General features: G+C 28.5%; 1 protein-coding gene across 2 annotated transcripts; it reads right to left on the bottom strand.

The window, feature by feature from the left end:
* Positions 1-18,341, bottom strand: LOC107454280 (SPRY domain-containing SOCS box protein 3). 2 transcript variants are annotated; one of them, XM_087152507.1, is made up of 4 exons: positions 18,090-18,341; positions 9,441-9,633; positions 2,953-3,195; positions 1-1,133 (listed from the first exon to the last, which is right to left on the bottom strand). In XM_087152507.1, exons 2-4 carry the CDS (start codon positions 9,463-9,465, stop codon positions 556-558), a joined length of 846 nt encoding a protein of 281 aa, XP_087008633.1. In that variant the 5' UTR covers positions 9,466-9,633; positions 18,090-18,341; the 3' UTR covers positions 1-555. The 2 variants fall into 2 exon arrangements, with proteins under 2 accessions (XP_087008633.1, XP_015926901.1); XM_016071415.4 differs by lacking the exons at positions 9,441-9,633; positions 18,090-18,341 and adding an exon at positions 4,916-5,459.
* Between the last annotated feature and the right edge of the window lie 2,910 nt (positions 18,342-21,251).

The raw sequence follows: 21,251 nt of genomic DNA, 5'->3' as shown, positions 1-21,251 counted from the left end.
TTTTATTTTGAAATGATACAGTAAAAACTTGAATACACACTTAATTTTAGTTTCTATACATTGACATAAAGTATGCATTTATATCTTTAACTAATATTTCTGACGTTAACAGTCATGTTAGACTAAATTTACTCAATTTTGCTAAAGAAAAAAAAGTGATATAGTAAATGTAAGAGTAGTTCCTATTGTACTTAGCTTAGTGAAAAGTACTTCTGATACATTCATTAATGAACTACACACACATAAAAACTGATGTATAGCAAGCTGTAAGTCAGTCATAATTTAAGAAAGAAACATTTTAAAACAAACATAAAAAAACTAAGTAATATATATGAAAGAAAACATCACATTGAGGTAGTTGAGATCATTTGGGAAGCTGATTGCCAAAACATTTTCTTAATCATTTTGACAAAATACTGATACAACATGTTTATAAATAAATATTTGTCCTTAGAAGTTTCGAATAGGACTAAATTGTAACGTTCAGCCATAACTCTCATTTTTTTCCCTATAAACTATCAAGGATGCACTTAAAAATTCACATAAAAAACCTCACTAGTAATAATTTTCAGCAGTGTACGGAACACTATCCATGCCAACATATCTACAGGTTCTAGACCTCGTACAATAATTGTTACGCTTCCGAGGTACTGGTGGTTTCTCCGGTTTATCCATAGGGGGTAATTCTTGCACACCTTCGGTTAAGTATGATTTTATAGATTTTGGCAAACACAATTCACTAACGTCATTCACTTCATTGAGAAGGGTAAGGATGGCTGATCGGCACCTATCCTGGAGATTGCCAAATTCTCTTTTGGTGTCTCCCAAAGACATCTCAGTCTTTGCTGCGGTAGAACATATGATGGGGTAGAGTTCGTCCTGCACCAGGTGGAGATCGTTGAATGCCACCCCTAGACAACAGCCATCTTTGTAATAGGAGAGTGTTCCTGTTATCCCATCGAAAAGAATGCCAACCCTTGTGGATTCGTTCTCTCGAAATGGCTTGGTGTATTGACGCCATTTTCCGTCGTGCCATAGAAGGCCTTTGTGCGACAATCCCCACCCCTCTTCATCTTCTCCCAACAAGTTGATGAAGGCGTTGGTGTGCAGCTTTGCTTTCTTTGTTCCAATACCTGGAAGATTTAAAAAGCATCTTAAAAATTGCTTATGAACAGAAAATTTATTGTGAGACGTGGTAGCTCAGGGGATAGAGCAATCGTCTCCCAATGAGGTCACCCGGGTTCGAGTCAAGCGATTCCCCACTCGGCTCGCATCGCGACCATAGTGCTAACGTAAAATATCCTCAGTGGTAAACGAATCATGGGTTAGTCACCCTTGCTGCCAGGTTAACTTTGGGAGATTTTCGGTTTTCCTTTCCATGTAACGTGCAAATGCAAGTTAATTCTATCAAAACGTCCTCCACGAAGTCAAAATTTCTCTCAATACTTGATCTAGGAATTCCCTTGTTTTCTGGATTGGGTTCAAAAGTACAAGACTACGGAGTCGTAAACTCAAAATTGGATCGAGTGTTCAAAGACGGTTATAAAATTTAATTTGTTGTTTTAGAGTTTATATCCATGTTCGTTACCGTGAACTCATGTTTGTAATGCATTATTTGAACCTTCTTTGACCTAATGCTCGCATTTTTTGATAATCAGTTTATTTCTACAATATATAAATGACAATTTTTCGTCACGCGAATGGACATGTGTTTGTGCGGCGTAACTGTAATATATAGTTTTTTTCTCCCTCTTTGCGTACAAATGAATTTCTATTAAAGAGTTTACTGTTTAAATAAGACTAATAGCTTTATAGCTATTACCATGCAGAAAAAGAACAACGGTTTTAATTAGTGCAACTATTTGATTTACAAACAGTTTCGATTGAGGGAAAATGTTATTGCTTTAAGAATACCCTTTACACAGAAATGGTACATTTTGGAGAACTACATGAGCTTATTTAATAAGTATCAAATTAATATTGTAGAGTAAATGTTCAGTTCATTTTATTCGGTAAAATGTGCTCGATTGAACCTAATGATAGGCTAAAATTTGTAAAAAAATTTTATTCGAACACATTTCAATGAATAAAAGGAAATCATTTCAAAATTATTTATTAGGTACTCAACAAATTTTTTTCATATATTAATAATAAAAAAAAAATTATAAACCCCCCCCCTTTTAACCAAAACAATTTTACAATAAAATGGAAGATCACATATAAATGGCAAATTTTTTTACTTATTTTATTCATTGAGTATTAATTTTTATGTTATAACCCGAATAATAGATAATATCGAATATGTACTGAGAACAAAACAGATTATTATACAATTTGCTAAAAATTTCCCCTGCTATGAAAATTCGCTGTCTTAGTTTATTGATACAATTTTCATAACTTATAATTATATTGATGTACTTAGTTTACTACAGAACAAAAAAATTAATTACAAAATGAATTCAGTCTTAGTATAAAAAGTCATATTTTATTTATTTATTTGCTGACTGAATTTTTTTTTAGCATCAATATCATTAATAATGTTTGTAGTTCATTCTCGAATTATTCTCTATATGCCGATCGCTTGCCAAATATCACTTTTGTGTCTTTTTAACTCAAATTAAGTTGTTTTGTGTTTTAGCACATAGCTTTCAACAAAACCGATAAATTTGTCATCATTTTTAAAAGCATCAAACAAGGTTCGCTTCATATTGCCGATAAATCAAAAAAAAAAAAAAATCACGATCATTTTGCCTACACGATTTTTTTCGCAGACGGCAACTTTTTTTAAAACAACTGCAGGCCACGCATTGATCACAAATAAACACGGAATAAGTTTTTTTTTAAGAAAGAAAGTGCAAAAATTAATGCCAAAATTAAATAAAATTTTATGTAACATATTTAGTTTGTTAATTTCCAGTATTTTGGAATAAAAATAGTAAGATGTGTACATACCAAACATCATACTGGTTCCGAAAATCCTTTGACTGATATTAATTTCCCAATAGTACCGTCCTCCATTTAATATTCTTGTGCCTCTTACTCCAGCTGTACCATTGCTCCAATTAGGGTGAAATTGAGCGGTCTTGAAATTATCACCGTACAAAAGAACTTCATGTGATTTATCTTTCTTATTCCAAGTCCAATAATCACTACAAAAATTACTTAAGACAGGAGGTTCTTCTGTAATCGACATGGCTGTAAAAAGAAATTATATAAGCATTATTCAAACATTAAGAATAAACAATAATGCTTTTTAACATTATGATATAAGTTAATTTCTTATTCGAAATGTATTGTACTTTAATAGCTTCATTAATTTTTAAAATAAGGTGTTATACCTATAGTGATTTGCCATTTTAATTCGTATAAATTATTTTCTATAACAAAACTATTTTTTTAAAATAGAGTAGAAAGTGGAAACACTACTTATTACTAAAAAATATCAGAAACAGTAGCTAAGAAATTGTTCTCATATGCTTACCTGGTTCAAGCTAAATAATTTCCGAAAAGTTTAAATTCAAAAACAAACCATTAACAGTTATTATAAGTAATTCACCATCAATAGCAATTATAGTAAATATATATATTTTTTTTAAATTCGAGCAATAGTTCTATGATAAGAATTACACAGAAGAAATACCAGTAATAAATTCTACTCTAGTAAAAAATGAAAACAATTATTTCTAACATCGTCTGAAATTTTCAATGTAAGAAATAAAGATAAAAAACGGTATTTTGTTAACAGAAAACAGGGTAAAAAAAATAGTAATGCAAGTTATATGAACACTTTATTACTTTATTAAATAATTTTTAAAATTCTGTTTTCAACAATCGTGATAATCGACAACACGTATGATACGCATGTCATGAATAAAGAAGAATGTCTACAAAAAGATATCAAAGTCAATGATTTTTGTCAAACGATTTTTTTCTCTACTTTTTTATGGAAACAAAATCGTCTGTACTGGATTTCTTAATGAAAAATAACTCCCACTCAGATTTTTGGAGGGCAGACAGACAATGATAATTTTAAGATTTAGTTGCACTTAAATCTCATATCGTTATTATTAGCTATTACTGCAACTTTAAATTTCCCAAAATGGCGGAAATTTCCCTCACAAAAAAAAAAGTCATCTGCTTTTTGTTCTATAATTTGAGAAAGAGAGAAGTTTGAAGAAAGACGACAGTATCAATAACAACATCTTAAATATTTACGACTTCAATAACTCAAAAAGATGGAAAATTAATCGGTTCGTGAGGTTTTTCGTCATTATTTTTAGCATTATCGTGTCAGGACTACTTATTAAGCAGAATGCATGCTTGAGTTTTAAAAAAATTATCTACAGTACTTTAAATGACTGTTAATAAAACAATTATTCTTAGTGATTAATATGAACATTGATTATCATTATTAATTTGTTTTATTAAAATAAAATTAGTTATGTTGAGCATTAAATTCAGCGGGAATGTAAGTAATTTAATAATAATTATTATAATGATGTCTCTATTGTCAATGATTTTGCAGCGATACTATGATTTTTCCCTTTAAATGTTTTAAAATTTTTAATTTTCTGTCAATATAATTTTTATCTTGAACCGTATATTAATCTCTTTGGTATGACGTAATCTCTGTCGAATTTTTATCATCTCTATTTTACATCGAAATTCGTTTAGGGTGTGATAATAATGAGCTCTTTGTAAAGTGCTTTCGTACTTTTAAATAATATTAACAACAAAAATAATTTGAATAACTTCATAAGAATAATTACACCTAAGGAGTTGTAAAATAGGTAAATATGAGGTTGAAAATAAAGCAACTGTTGTAGTTCAAATATTATTATTAAAAGTAGAACAAACTGCAATTTAAAAATAAAAAAACGAGTGCACTTAAAAATTGAAAGAAATTTTGACTTACTTTTTTCTGGTTCTTTTATCATATTCTGCAACAAGATTTAATGAGAAATTTTCTAACACTTGAAAATCCATATGATGTTTGTTTTTTAAACATTATTAGATTATTTTAATTGACATTAACAGAACGTATTTATTCTCAATAAATATAAACAAGAGGATTTTATAACAAATAAAATTTCACTTAACAAGTTGGCAACATAACAAGAAGCGCACGCGACTGATTCTAACGGCTCTACATGATTGAATGAGTACTATTAAATCTGATCCTGTATGCTACATTTCAAAAAAAAAAAAATTCTGTATAAAAAGTTAAAAAAAAAAACATCTGCTGGAAAAACGGGAAGGGTACCCTTTGTTGGCTTACAAGAGAATATAGTTAACGGGAGAGGGGGCTTTTTGCAAAATAAATGTATAGTTTTGAGGCGCGTGCCACTTCCCCCTACCCTTTTCAAGTGCCATACCGGCTGCTCGCTCATTGGCCAGCTGGCGCGTGGACGATTGTGACAGACGGCGCGTGCGATTTCCGTGACGTCACACCACCACCTGATTGCTTTTTGGGGATGCCCTTATATCATAGAGATATCCTGGCGACCCGCACTTTTTGCAAGTTAACGCCAACAGATGCTTTTATTTGATGTTGGAAATAGTACCTTTTTGGATGCTTTATCGCCCCATATATCTTCTTCAGATAACACCTTGACGTTTATTATTTTAGAATGTGACATTTGTTGTTAATAGGAGCACTATTTAACTCCTGAATTTCTGTTACGATATTACATTTTTGACTTAAATTAAATGGTATCGTGAATTCAACCATTTTTTAAAACTCACGAAATTGTGATCAAAACGTTTGGCATTTCGAATGGGTCTCTTATTAGTAAATGTAATTTACAGTAAAATAATCTAATTAATTATTTAATAAAACGATTTCTTTAATATTTTTCTTTACTATGACGACTGTTTGCTAATGTTTTTTAAACGAAATAATTATTTAGTTATTTTTTCCACTCAATATTTATAATTAGTTTAATTTATTTTAATTAATTATTTAACAAAGCGTGTTCTTTAATATTTTTATTCACTATGACGACTGTTTGCTAATGTTTTTTAAACGAAATAATTGTTTAGTTATTTTTTTCACGCAATTTTAATAATTAGTATGATTTATACGTAGTTGTTTGTTGTTAAAATTATTTCATTTTAAAAATCGCATTACGGCTCTCGGGGCTTCGGTAAAATATACCAAGAATGATTTTTAACAGAGCGAGTGAATAAAGGATAGCGAGAACACGTGGTAGGAAAAATAAGTTAGTGAATCAGCTTATCAGTTTATAGTTTATAAATGAATAAATATATTTATAAAATATAAAATTTTTATTTATTTATTTATTGTTATTATTATTATTATTTTTTTTTATTTTTTTGCTGCGATTGACGAGATGCAAGAGTATAAAATCAAACGCGATATATATATATTGTATATATATTAAAAAACCGGGAAACAACAAAAATGAAAAGATAATATTTCTTCAAAAGCTCACACGATTATATACAAAAGGAATGCTTTCTAATATTGTATCAGTAGAGCCATATCATAATATATCAATACAATAGTGTGAGGAGCACTCAAAATAATTGAAACAAAATCCAACACATTAAGTGAAAAATATACTACACAAAAAACAGGAAATAAAATGTAAAGAAAACATGAAATGAAATCTATAAAGCGAGAAGCGAATTCAGATGAATTTACATGTACTGGATTCTTTCAAGAAAGATTTAGAATATTTTCGTAATAAGATTGCCACATTACAAAATATGGAAAGAGAAGCGCAAATGGAGTTAAAAGCGTAAATAGAAATATTTTGTTTTATGTTGCGTTCCTATTCCAGTAAGGAAGGGCCCGAAAATGGATGTGTACAAAATAATAATATTATACTGGAAAATTTAAAGAAGTTTATAGTTAAAATATGGTTGATATTTAATTATACAATTTTAGAAAATTAACATTAACGTAATTCTAGCAGAGAAACTTGATTTGCCTGTTTTGCATAGATTTTAAGCCACGGATTTACCCGAATTAGATTTACACGCGGTAAAAATATAAATTAGCAAAGAAGTTTTTAGTAAATTTATTAATAACAACATTACAATTAGCTCAATGATTTCATATAGAATTTAGTTACTTTAATTTAGTATCCATTGTTTTTTATCAAATTTTCAAGGAGAAAATCAATTTTGAGAGAGAAGAATCAATTTTGAAATTTTATCAAATTTTGAAAGATAAAATTTTTTATGAAATTTTGTCAATAATCAACACAAAATCTATTAAAATTCGTAATGAAATATGTTCTTTTATTTTATAAATAATAAAAATAAAAAAAAACATTGCGTTCAATTGGTTTTTAAAGTGAGTTTAAATTTACTTGATTAAACATAAAAAGTGTTATTAAAATTAATAGCAAAAATCTTCATTTCCTTGTTTTTATTTTTTATTAGTTGTTGAAATATATTTGAAAAACATTAAAAAATGGGGGCAATAATACGAATGAAAGTTTTGCAAAGGGTCTGGAAAACTTTTTCTAATGACCGTGAAAACTATACTACAACTGTTTTGTAGCTTGTCGCACTTAATTACTTTCAGAACAAATCAAACAAACATTTAGAACAAAACCACGATACTTAATCTCAAACTAAAATCGAAAAGGAGTAAAAAACTAACTTTCCATTTCGTTCATCGCCAAGTTACAATGTAAACACGAGCCATAAATCCCCCGAATCACTATCATTGGCGGTGAAATGTGGGAGCATCTGCCCAAATCTAATTTGCAACCCCCATGTTCTTGCATCCCGATCCACACGCGCCGGTAGGGGAGGGGGAGAGACAATCTCCATCCTTCCCGCATCCCGTGTTTCCGTTCTCGATGCACTCATTTTATTTATTTTATATTTTATTTTATTGTTATTTTTTTAGCGAGGAAGCCCCAGTTCAAGAAATCACGGGTCGCCTCATTGAAATGGCTTCTTCAGTTACTACGTTTGCTATGATACGGTACAGAAAAACCTTTTTTTAATGCTTCTTTTTAACCTTTAAAAAACGGACATCCTCTTGAGTTACTCTCTTTTATTCTTAAGCTTTATATATATATATATATATAAATATATATATATATATATATATATATATATATATATATATATATATATATATATATATATATATATATATATATATATATATATATATATATATAATATATATATATATATATATATATATATATATATATATATATATATATATATATATATATATATATATATATATATATATATATATATATATATATATATATATATATATATATATATATATATATATATACAGGGGTCTGTTTAGAAGAAATTTGGGTCCGTTGACGGACCCTTCACAAAATGATTTTTCTTTTAATCGGACCCTTCACAAATTTGTTTATCTTCATTATTATTTTGTTAATCGAATAAACCCTTTCCAGGGCAGAAAACAAGAAAGATGGGTGTAAACGAATTAAGTTTTGTCTTCGGCAGACGATTCTTCCATTATTCGTCTGAAATTATTATTCTGCGTTCAGCAGTATAGGCTAAATACCAAATATTTGTATGTTGCATCTCTAATTTCGAAGGAGCAATTGTTGTTTTTTTTTTTTAAAATTTAATTTTTTAATTACAATTTTACAGTGTTGAGCATAATCTTGTATGTCTATACAATTTAAAAACTCCTTGAAAAAATTTTTTTTTGCAATAACGGACCCTATTTGCACAAATTCATAAAAGCGGACCCTGGTTGAAAGAATGTGAGTAATTTTTTCACAATTTCACGAAAAACGGACCTGTTACAAAATGTCTGGACAGACCCCTGATATATATATATATATATATATATATATATATATATATATATATATATATATATATATATATATATATATATATATATATATATATATATATATATATATATATATATATATATATTCAATCAGGGCTCCTGTCTACTTGGATAATTTTCACTCAACCTCATGTTATGTATGCGAAATCAAGAGAATGTCGACTTTCCCACACACATGAATGTCAACAATCATAGAGTCGCTTTGGTGAATGTCCGAAATATTTGTTATATCCGATTTGATATTAATTTATTCGTTGATATTATTATATTTATGATGAATTAGGAGAAACATCGGTGTTCGGAGTGCATACCGGGCACTGAACCTTAAAAAAACACTGATGTAGGGCATACCGGGCAGTGGCATAGGATTCCGTAGCTGAAAAAATTAGGAGTCGGTCACTCTCACCATGTGCAAAAAAAACTTGCGGTCCGTCACTGGATTTCGTGACGACAACTATAACTAAACTATATTCCTTTCAGGGAGAATTCGAATGTGAATTCTTGGATAAACATTTTTATTCTAAGTAATAAAACCTATTTTTTTAGTCAACTTCTTGTGTTTTAAATATAACTAGAGAGGGGGGAAAATGATACTGACCTTTTTTATTCTGTATGATTGACATTTGATTCTTCCATATACTGTTACTAAATCTATTATTTCACTAAATCATCCAAAATCATCTATTTTCAAAATCCGTAAAAGTAGTCGATTCTGGGGAAGCTTTATTGTTTGTAACTGATTTCCGTCTAGTCTGTATTTCTCCAATCATTATTACAGTATTCGAATCAACCTGTAAAAATAAAGCATTTCTATTTATTTTTTTCACAATAAATCATGTTTTCTCTTATTAACTCTCAGTAGAGTTGCAAGTTTTATTTAATTTTATAACTTGAACATACTACGATCGATGATCACCGGGGTCGAGCAATATCGCCCGCCAAACACTGTGCAAAGCGTTGAGGTATCGGGTTTGAATCCCACCCTGCTGTCCTTCTATTTGACAAGGCACACAAACCTGCAAATGTATGTAAATCCAGTTAACTAGTGATCACCTTATCATTTTGAATTCAACCCGCAAGATGAGGGAACTGTTTGGAATAAAAAATTCTTTATTTAGGGTGACCTGGGGTAATTCCTGATCAAAAAACGCAAACATTTATTTTGTGAAAAAACTATTCAAAATACAATTTTAATATTTGCTGGAAGTTTGAGGCTATATGAGATGAGTTCAATGCCACCTTCTTTTGTTTGAAAATCTAATTAGAATTTAAAAGATTTTAAATTTTTAGTGATCAGGAATTACCCCTGGTCTTGATCATTTCTGGGGTAATTCCTGATCACTTCTGGGGTAATTACTGATCACCAGTTTTTATTGTAAAGGGGCTGTTTAAAAATAATTATATAACTGTAATTAACAAATAAGACATCAAGATCAAACAAATAAACCAAAAAGATATGTTTAAGCAACTAATAAAATGATTTATTTAAAAGCAAGAAGAACGATTAACATTTTAAATTTTCAAAAATCTTTGCATTGTGCCATACATTTTAGGCAATCAGCCAACTCATTCTCATGTTCTTCTGAAATATAAGAGAGTTTTTCCATGGGTCACTTTTGCTGGATTTTTTAACTTCATTAAAGGAAAGTGTAAAGTTAAGTAAGGTATGTCAACAGCTCTGGCAGCAGCTCTCACACTGAAATTTTCATTTTCAATCATTAAAAGAAATTCATTACTTTTGTTTTCTAGAAACTTAGTATCCTTTTTAGGCTTATAATTTCTCACCATATTTATACTAGGCTAATTTATAAACTTAAAAATTATTCTAACGATGTACACACATAAAATTAAGATAGAAGCAAGGTAAGATAAGCCAGAAATGGTGCAAATCAGAATACAGTCTTGTATACAGTTAAAAACAAATTTTGTGATGACAGTTAAAATATATTTTATAGTTGTTCCACTTAATGAATATGAACTGTTATTTAAGAAAAGACAATTAGGTATTTATAAGCTATTTTATATACTATTTATAAGAAGAAATGACAATGATCAGGAATTACCCCATTGATCAATAATTACCCCATCTGTAGGGGGCAACATTTGATATAGTTTCCTATAATCAATTATAATGTTTACAGTAGATGTGAAACAATTAAACAAAAGCTTACACTACTTTTATATCAAAGAAAAAGAAAGTGACTCAAAATATTTATTATTAAGAGAAGGAGGGAGATCTTTGTAGAAATGTGTACATTTTGAAACCCATCTTTGAAATGGAAAATACAGAAAGCAGTTTAAAAGATACTTATTTTGTAAGATTAAACAAAAAATTATTCTTAAGTAAATGTAGTTATACTTTAGTAAAGTGTACAAGCATTCTTGTCCATGTCTTAAATTTAAAAAAGAATAATTTTTTTAAAATGAAACTTACGTGATCATTATTTACCCCAGAAACAGAGTGATCGTGAATTACCCCGGGTCACCCTAAAGGAAAACTAATGAGGCGTTTTAAAGATATTCTTTGTTTCTCTCTAATTGACCACGGATTTGGCCGAAAAGGATTTGCACATGGAAAAATTATTCAAATTAACAAATAAATTATTTAGTAAGTAATTTTGGCAACGGATTTACCCGAAATGGATTTGCACGTGGGAAAATTATATAAATTAAATTAAATTTCTTTGTTAATTTATATAATTTTCCCATGTGCAAATCCATTTCGGGTAAATCCGTTGCCAAAATTACTTACTAAATAATTTATTTGTTAATTTGAATAATTTTTCCATGTGCAAATCCATTTCGGGTCAATCCGTGGCTAAAATTATTTACTAAAAATTTCTTTATTAATTTATACAATTTTTCCATGTGCAAATCTATTTCGGGCAATTCCGTGGTTAAAATTATCTACTAAAAATTTTTTCTTTGTTAATCTATATAATTTTTCCATTAGCAAATCCATTTCGGGCAAATCCGTGGCTAAAATTATTTACTAAAAATTTCTTTATTAATTTATACAATTTTTCCATGTGCAAATCCATTTCGGGCAAATCCGTGGCTAAAATTATCCACCAAAAAAATTTTTCTTTGTTAATTTATATGATCTTTCCATGTGCAAATCCATTTCGGGCAAATTCGTGGCTAAAATTATGTGCAAAACAGGCAATTTATGTTTCTATTTTCTATTTTTTTCTTAAATAAATATTTATTTTCTAAAATTATTTATGGTCAACTTCTTTAAATAATCCAGGATAATATTACCTTGCGCACATCCATTTCGGGCCCATCCTTGGTAACTAACTAACAAATCAAAAGCACTTCAGCAATGCAGTAAGAACGGCACTTTAAAACAAAACTCCTCTAGTTACGCTCAATTTGCGCTTTTGTTTTCATATTTTGCAATCTGGCAATCTTGTTACGAAAATGTTTTTTAAATCATTCTTGAAAAATTTCCCGTTCATGTAAGTACATTTGAATTCGCTACTCGCTTTATAGATGAAACTATGTTTTCCCTGTTCTTCTATGTTTTATTCTGTTTTTTCTTTTTATTATATTTTCTGTTTTTGCGTGTTATTTTTACTTTTTGTGTTCTATCTTATTTGTTGTAATTTTTGTAAAAAAATTTTTGAGTGCTCCTCACACTATTGTATTAATATATTTTGCTTTGGCTATATTGATACAATATGAAAAAGCACTCTTTTTCGCGGATATAATCGTGTGGGCTGGTGAAAAGAGTATATCTTTTATTTTCCGGTTCTCTAAAAAGAAAAAAAAAAGAAAATTATCCTTTTTTTTTTTCTTCAGTTGTTTGTTATTTTTTCTTTTTTTTCTTCCCCCCCCCCCGCCTTTCCCCCCCAAATGTCAGTAATTTTCCTTTGATTTATCTTCATTTTGAACCTATAAATATATATATATATATATATATATATATATATATATATATATATAGAGAGAGAGAGAGAGAGAGAAAGAAAAGAAGAAAAATTATTCAAATAAAATATATTTATAAAATATTTTTTTTTTAAAAAAATAATTCAAAAAGCCGGAAAACAAAACAATGAAAAAATATAATGGCTTCAGCAGAGCACACGATTAAATCATCAAAAAGGAGTGCTTTCTAATATTGTATCAATATAGTCAAAGCAAAATTAATCAATACAATAGTGTGAGGAGCACTCAAAAAATTTTAACGAAAATCGAACACATTAAGTAAAAAATATTATACGAAATAAAACACACCAACAGAAAATACAGAACGAAGCATAAAACGAAATCTATAAAGTGAGTAGCCAATTCAAATGAACTTACACATACGGAATTTTTCAAGAATGATTTAAAATATTTTCGCAATAAGATTGCCAGATTAAAAAATATGAATACAGAAGGACAAATAGAGTTAGAAGAGTAAATAACTGATTCTTTTATGGCGCGTTCTTACTGCATTACTAAAGCACGTTGGATTTGTTAGTTACCTTCAATTTGCCAGAAAATGGATGTGAGCAAGATAATAATATTATACAGGATAATTTAAATTTCATAGTTATTAAGGTTGATATTTAATAATACAATTTTAATGATTTTAGAAAATTAACACTTATCAATGTATTAAAGTTTCATCAATATTTTCGACAGTGTCACTGCTCTATCAACCACGTAGATGCTTCTCTATTCTATAAAATAAATTCGATATCCTGTATGGGGGTTGAAGGTAAATTAGAATGCGAGGGACATGATTTGGACAAGGTTGCGGAGACGATTTGATGGCTGCACATGTCGGCATTGATCGATTTGGGAATGTTTAGTGAGTCACGCTATGACGCACTCCAGTTATTCTTTCATTCACGAACGGAAACTGAATCCGTTAGTTAATCATTAGCACAGCCTGTGTTAAAAATTAAACGTAAAACGTTATTAAAGAAATCAGTTTTTTTTATTCAAATGAAATATTAAAAACTATTTTTAGGTCTTTTCCTTTCCTTAAAGAACAAAAAAATAGTTCGACCGAAACAGCTAAAAATTGGAACATTTAATTAAAATTATAGGATTGCATAATAAGTATTATAGTTAGTTTGTATTTTCTCTAGATGTGCATAATTAGTATGATTTTCTACTATTGAAACGTCACTAAAGAAATCACTGCAATTACTATTCAGATGAAATAGTTAAAAAATCCTTTTACGACGCATTTCTTTTTTTCTTTTCTTCTTTTTTTTATAATTTCGCTCGAATCAGCTTAGACTTTGAACATTTAATTAAAATTATATGATTGCACAATATATATTATAATTTGTTAGTATTTTCTCTAGATGTGCAATAATTACTATGATTTTCTCCCGTTTACTAACTATGATGCATAGTATCGATGCATAGATCTTTTAACTAATTATTATCTATGCATCGATTAAGAGTAACCATTGATTTATTAATTTATTCATTCACATATCGATTAAAGCGTTGAAGTAATTTAAAAATAAAAAAAAAGAATAAGAATTAAATTGTAGAGTGCAAGTGACGCGATAGGTTCGATTGCGGCTATCACACGTTCTGTCTGCTAAGATCTTGAATCCTGTAAGTCGGCAATTTTCATTTTTCTTTTCCTTTATCTTTTTTTTTTTCTTTCGAAATGATGAAAATGGTGTCTTAATACTTTAAACTGATATGAAAGTTTTAATTAATATTATTCATAAATTTTGTCAAAATAATCAAATTTGCTGAAAAAGTACTTTTTTTCTAGAAACGTATTCTAATGACATAAAATTATATTTAAAACAGATTAAAATTGAATTTAAAAAAAATCAAAGTTAGACAAAAACTATAAATGGTGATGGAACACTATTAATCGCCATAAAATGTTTAATCGATTAATAGTACTAAATGTTAATCAAATGATAGTATTAAATGTTAATCAATTGATAGTTTTAAATGTTAATCGATTAATAGTTAAATAATTTAATCGATTAATACCCAGCTGAGTTAATGTGTTGATGTGTCAAGCAAAGTAGGAAAATAAACTAGAAATTTAAATGGAATTTCTTAAATTTCATTTGACAAACATTGACGAAGCATATATTGATATAATGTTCTTAGTTTATTGAATTAGTTTATGGAATTGATATAATGCTCTTAGTTTATTGAATTAGTTTATGGAATTGATATAATGCTCTTAGTTTATTGAATTAGTTTAAGGAATTGATATAATGCTCTCAGTTTATTGAATTAGTTTATGGAATTGATATAATGCTCTCAGTTTATTGAATTAGTTTATGGAATTGATATAATGCTCTTAGTTTATTGAATTAGTTTATGGAATTGATATAATGCTCTTAGTTTATTGAATTAGTTTATGGAATTGATATAATGCTCTTAGTTTAGTGTATAATTATCAGATAAGTTGTTTTCATTTTATTAGTTTTCTAAGAGTAGGAATAAAAACTATTAATCTATTGAACTATTATGTGAAAATATTTCCAGTGGTAGACGCATTAGAAGTCAGTTTTCTGGCCTTTGAGAGAAAATGTTAATTTCTATTGAGAAACGCAATTTTTCAGATGAAAATATGTAGCTTAGAAGATAGTAAAATCATAAATGCGATTTAATTAGGGGTTTTTAATAAAAAACTCAATTAGTGTAACTTAATTAACTTTTTTTGGTTATTTTTAATTATTACATGAAAACTAATACATTTTACTTTTTATAATTTTTTTAAAAATATTGTAAGATATCTTTGCAGTAGATTTCTTTTAGGAATTATATTTATTGTTTCAGTTTCATCGTCCGACTGCTATAAAATGTATAATTTTTATGAAACTATAATTCAGTAAAGTTACTTTGAAGTATTTTAGTTACCATTTTTTAATTCTAACACACCAGCATCAATTATAACTACATTGCAAAATATTTATTATTGATTTGCGAAAAGTTTGTGAATTTTTTAAATATACTTGTTTAGTATAACTGTGTTACACAGTAAGTATACAGTTGACCCTATATATACACACTATATATATATATATATATATATATATATATATATATACAGTACCCCTATATATACACACTATATATATATATATACAGTACCCCTACATATACAGTAAGTATATATAGGGTGTAAAATTGGTTTGAAATGGTCAAATAGTTCGAGAAATGCACATCTTACGAAAAGTGAAAGTAGTCACATTCAATTTTTTTAAATACTGTAAAATGGTTCCAAACTTGATCTTTCAACCGGGGGTGGCTTCACGGGGGTGGTGGTTTGAAATCCTAAATATGAACCCTATTTTTTTTTTTTTTTTTTTTTTTTTTTTTGTAACCGTCGTTGAACAGCCGACCCAATTTTATGGGTTTACGACTACTAATGTTCAACTCCGTAGCCTTGTATTTTTGAACGCAATATAAAAGACAAAGAAACTCCTGGATCGAGTATTGGGAAAAATTTGCCTTCTTGGAGGACTTTTTGAGGGAGCTAACCCGCATGTTACACGGAGAGGAAGACCACGAGAACCTCCTACGGTCAGTCTGACGGTGAGGGGATTCTAACCCATGATCCGTCTACCACTGAGGATATTTCACGTCAGCATTGTGGTCGGTGCAAGCCGGATGCGGAATTCGTATCGACTGGGATTCGAACCCGGTTCGAATGCATTGGAAGTCGAACGCTCTATCCCGTGAGCTATCGCGGTGGCTCAATCCTATTTAAAAGTAGAAATTTATATTTAAGATTTTAAAGATGTCCGGTCAAGCCCAGTGTCTGTGTGTGTGTGGGGGGGGGGTTAAGAGATCGAGTTTGATAGCATTGGACAGCTTTTAGAAAATATTGAATGTCCGATTGTTTTCACTTTTTGGCACCGATTCTTGAAATATTTGAATTTTTCTTTTCATTCATATTCAAAAATTTGACAATGATTGATTTTGCTAATTAAATAAATTTCTATGATGGATAACTGTTTCTTTTAGATCTAAGTAACTGCAAATTTGAAAAATTATTGTTTGGAAGTGAGTTGTGTTTCAAAGATTTTGTCTTTAAAGCAGAAAAAGACGAGACATTGGTGTTTCATGCTGTAATTCATTACCAGAAATTATTAAAATGCTAAATACAATATTTTTCACTTATTTTGACCTAAATTAGTACTAAAAAAATGAAAAAAAGTATGAAAAATATATTCAATAAAAATTCTGCGTTAAAGGAAAAGGGTTAAAGAATGCTTGAGAACTATTAATATCGTAAACTTCATTTGAATACACGTGGGAATTATAAAAATTATACAGCTATCTTATAACTAAAATATAGTTTATCATATTATCAATATCATACATAAATAGATAAAATACTAAAAATTATGAGGAGAATCATCTTATAATTAGGTCTAATTAAAAAAAATACGTGAAAACTATTTATATGATATATTTTAGTTGAATATACGTGGGAATTATAAATACACAGTTATTTGTATTATCATACAGTTACTTGTATTATCAATATTACATAGAAACTATCAATATCATACATAAATAGACAAAATATTAAAAAGTAGGAGAGAAAATTATTATATAATTAGGCCTAATTTAAAAAATAAGTGAGATCTTTTAATGTGACATACTTTAGTTGAATATGCGTGGGAATTATAAATATAATACAGTTATTTATATATCATATAATTTCTTGTATTATCAATATCACATAGAAATTGTCAATATCATACATAGATAGATTAAATTTTAAAAAATATGTGCGAGAATCATCATATAATTAAGTATAAATTTAAAAAAAATACGCGAGAACTATTAATATACTTTAGTTGAATATATGTGAGAATTATAAATATTATACAGTTATCTTATAACTATCATATGATTACTTGTTTTATCAATAATCACAATATCATACATAATTATACAAAATTTTAAAGAATAAACAATTCAAAGAAACCAATCACTTGAATGTCATTTTTGCTCTCTTCTCAGATCATGCCGATTAGTTCGGAGTTTTATATTATTAGTAAAAACCCATGATGAAATTATTACTAAAAATTAGAATGAAATAATTTTACCGAATTATGATAAATTATTTTTATAAGCATTTAATTATTATAGCATTTTTATTCAAGCAACCAAACAGAGCCCTTGAATTACCAATGGCGTCTCTTTAACAGTTTCTTCCCTGCCATACAGCATGCAGTAACTCACTTTCCGATAACTCTACAAATCATCTTTACTCTTGTAATTCGAAAAAATTTTAATAACTTACCTGGAACTCTTATAGTAAGGGATTTAAACTCCTATGAAATTTTCTGTTGTATTCGAAATTCGATTTAAGCATGGAATCTTCTTTCTGTTTCTGTCATTCAGCATTGGCTGCTGGTGGAGTTGGCTGAAATCGGGCGGTAACGGCTATGCCGCCAAGGAATTATTGGATGCGGACCCCCCTCTGTTGCTATAGCAACGATTGTGGACGTTAAATAAAACTGTAATATCCAAAACTATGAACCCTTCGTAATCTATGGAAAATACTCTGAAGTTATGAAAGTAAAAAAAGTGGGGGGAAATATAATGTGTCACGCACACAGTTCTAAATCTATTCAACTTAAACCATTTTTTTCCCTCTTTTTTTATTCGTTCGTAAATTGTAAACATATAAAATCGTTTGCTATGTCTGCTGCGTTTTTTGATTAAAAAAAATATTAAAACGATAATTCAGTTCTTAATTTTTTTTAATGAAATGAAGTTGCAATAATTTTTTATAAATGAATTTTAATTTTCATGAAATTTTTATTCGATTTTTTTATTTATTGGAGTCTTTATTATCTTTTTGGTAATCCATTCAAATTTTCCAGAATTAAATATTGACTGGGATGATTTTCCATGGTTTTTCATAAGTACTTGTTAATTGTTTACATTTTTACTTTTTAATACAAATTTTAATTCGATTGGTTTCTTTTTTATATTTTCCGTCACCCTTTCTTCATTCCATTCAAATTTTTTTCACAAGAAAACGAACTCTATTTTCTGTTGGGACGAATTCCCATGATTTTTAACAAATAAATTTTAAACCTTTTTTTTAAAACCAAATTTCCAATCTATTGTGTTATTTTTTATTCTATTTTTCGATCCCTTTTGATTTCATTCAATTTTGTTTTATAATTGATCAAATTAAATTTTGCAGTTGAAATAATTTCCCGTGAGTTTTCATAAATAAATTTTGATTAATAAACCTTTATGTTTTGTTTTAATTTCTATTCTATTGATTTTATATCCCCTTTTCCTTTTTTTTGTATTTCATTCATACTATGCATTATTTTACCAATTCTGCTTTCAATTGACCTATCATTTTACAAACAATTTTCGTAAATAGGTTTCTTTTTTCACAATTCACGATTTCTCATAAATAAATTTTAACTGCTTAATTTTTTAAATTTCCACTGTATTGTTTGTCAATTTCATTCTCATTGTTCTCTTTTTTAAATTTCATTTAACAAATAATTATAAAAAAATTATATTTTCCGTGAAAATATCTCTTGTTTTATCGCGTTTAGTAAGTTTTAAATCGTGTACAATTTTTTTTTTTTAAATTCTTACTTAATTAACGATTATGAAAAATGGCTAATTTCGATTTTAAAGATCAAAGTTGTATAAGTATCGATATTTTTTGATTAATGAAAGTTAGTGGCATCTTTCAATTAAATACGAAAGTTGTTTACTTATGTAAAAATAAAGAAAATGAAAGTAACCAGATGGAATTGAGAGACACTTTATTTTAAGAATATGAGAATTTGAGTGCATTATTCAAAAGAAATTCATATGAATTTTTTGAATATAATATTTATAATATTAATAGAATATCTTGAAGTTTGCACAGAAGTTTTTGTGAGCATTTAAATATTTATGAAAAAATTATATTAAGCAAACATACTTAAAAGTTATGCTATTAAATTTTGCTTGGTAAATAGAGGCCTAACTGATTTTTTAAAGAGAAGTTTTAAAGTGTTATTTTTGTATAAAATGCAAGTTTATGATTTTAGAATGATTTTAGTTTACGTAGTCAGACGGCAATATGGGTAGTAAATCATACGAAAAGAAAATGAAAAGATCGAATATGTTTTTTAGTTAGTGGGTCGTTCACAAATGATGTTACGCTGGAGGGGAAGGAGGGACACCTGAAATTGGGACAGTTCAAGACTGGGAAGAGGGAGGGGGTAAAGTTTGACACTGAAAAAGTTGTAGTCAAATATTTTTTATATTTTAACTTTATTTGTATTATTTTCATCCAGACAAATATGTACATGTAATCAGAATTATTCACAAATGATATGCATAGTTTAAAAATGAAATTTGTAATACTGTCTGTAACTAAAGTAATATAGTGTGACACGTGATAAAGTGATTAGTGAAGTGTGAAAATATATAATAAAAGGGAGGAGTCAAAAATATTGAAAAAGGGTGACATCATTTATTCTCGACCCCTGAAGCATGAGTTGGCGGGGATTATTAGGCAAGAGCAGACGATCTATGGATCAGACTGCGAGACTCATAACTGTTAAATCCACCCTCCATCAAATAAAAAGCGTGATTCGAATTTATTAGTGTAGCATATTCTCGATATAAATCGCGTGACAAAGGGTGGAATATTTTTTTTTTGTGTGGAATTTTTTATATTATTCCTGGAATTTCCAAAATATTACTTCCACAGAAATAATTATTTCATTATTTTTCAGAGAGAACAATACTGTTTAGAGGTGTAGGTTAAGGATTTTTAAATGACTGCTGAAATACGATAATTATTGAATACGATACTAAACGGTATTTAAGTTAACGATAACCATCCAATACGGTTTATCGAATACAATACTGTCGTGAGTGTTGATAATTTTCATTTAGATATCGAAAATGTCAATATCAGCGTATGAAGCCATTGTAAATTAGATAAAAATATGTTGTGAACGATGCGACCTAACGTCGTATCGGAATATTAAAGTTCTAATGTCGCCTAAAAGTTCTGTTAAGTGTTAATTTTGATTGAAATAAGAGTTAAGACAGGTAAAAAGCTTACATAAATTATTCAACAACATTAGAATGCCATTTGCTCCGAATTCAAAAGCTAATGTTAGCAGATTTCTTATAGAAAGTGCGAATGTTAGAATCTACTTGAGTTGAAACGTTAAGGAACAAAGGGACTGACCACGAATGACGTTACGCTTTTATTCTAATATTTTTGTCCTACACTTTGGTCCCAAAGCGTCACACTTCGCCACCCCCTACCCTGCCCCCCTCGTCACATCATATCAAACTGTATTACATACAATACAATACAGGTTAGAACCAAAGCACTGCGCAACAGATCATATTTCAAATTTTAATTTTCAACTTTATGTGTATCAATTTCATACGTCACATCAATCAAGATAAAAATTTT

This window comes from Parasteatoda tepidariorum, chromosome 9, assembly GCF_982258835.1.
Source record: "Parasteatoda tepidariorum strain Cologne lab strain chromosome 9, Ptep-v5.0, whole genome shotgun sequence".
Classification (NCBI taxonomy): domain Eukaryota; kingdom Metazoa; phylum Arthropoda; class Arachnida; order Araneae; family Theridiidae; genus Parasteatoda; species Parasteatoda tepidariorum.
The sequence above is the reverse complement of the archived record's forward strand: the minus strand, read 5'-3'. Positions and strand labels throughout refer to the sequence as shown.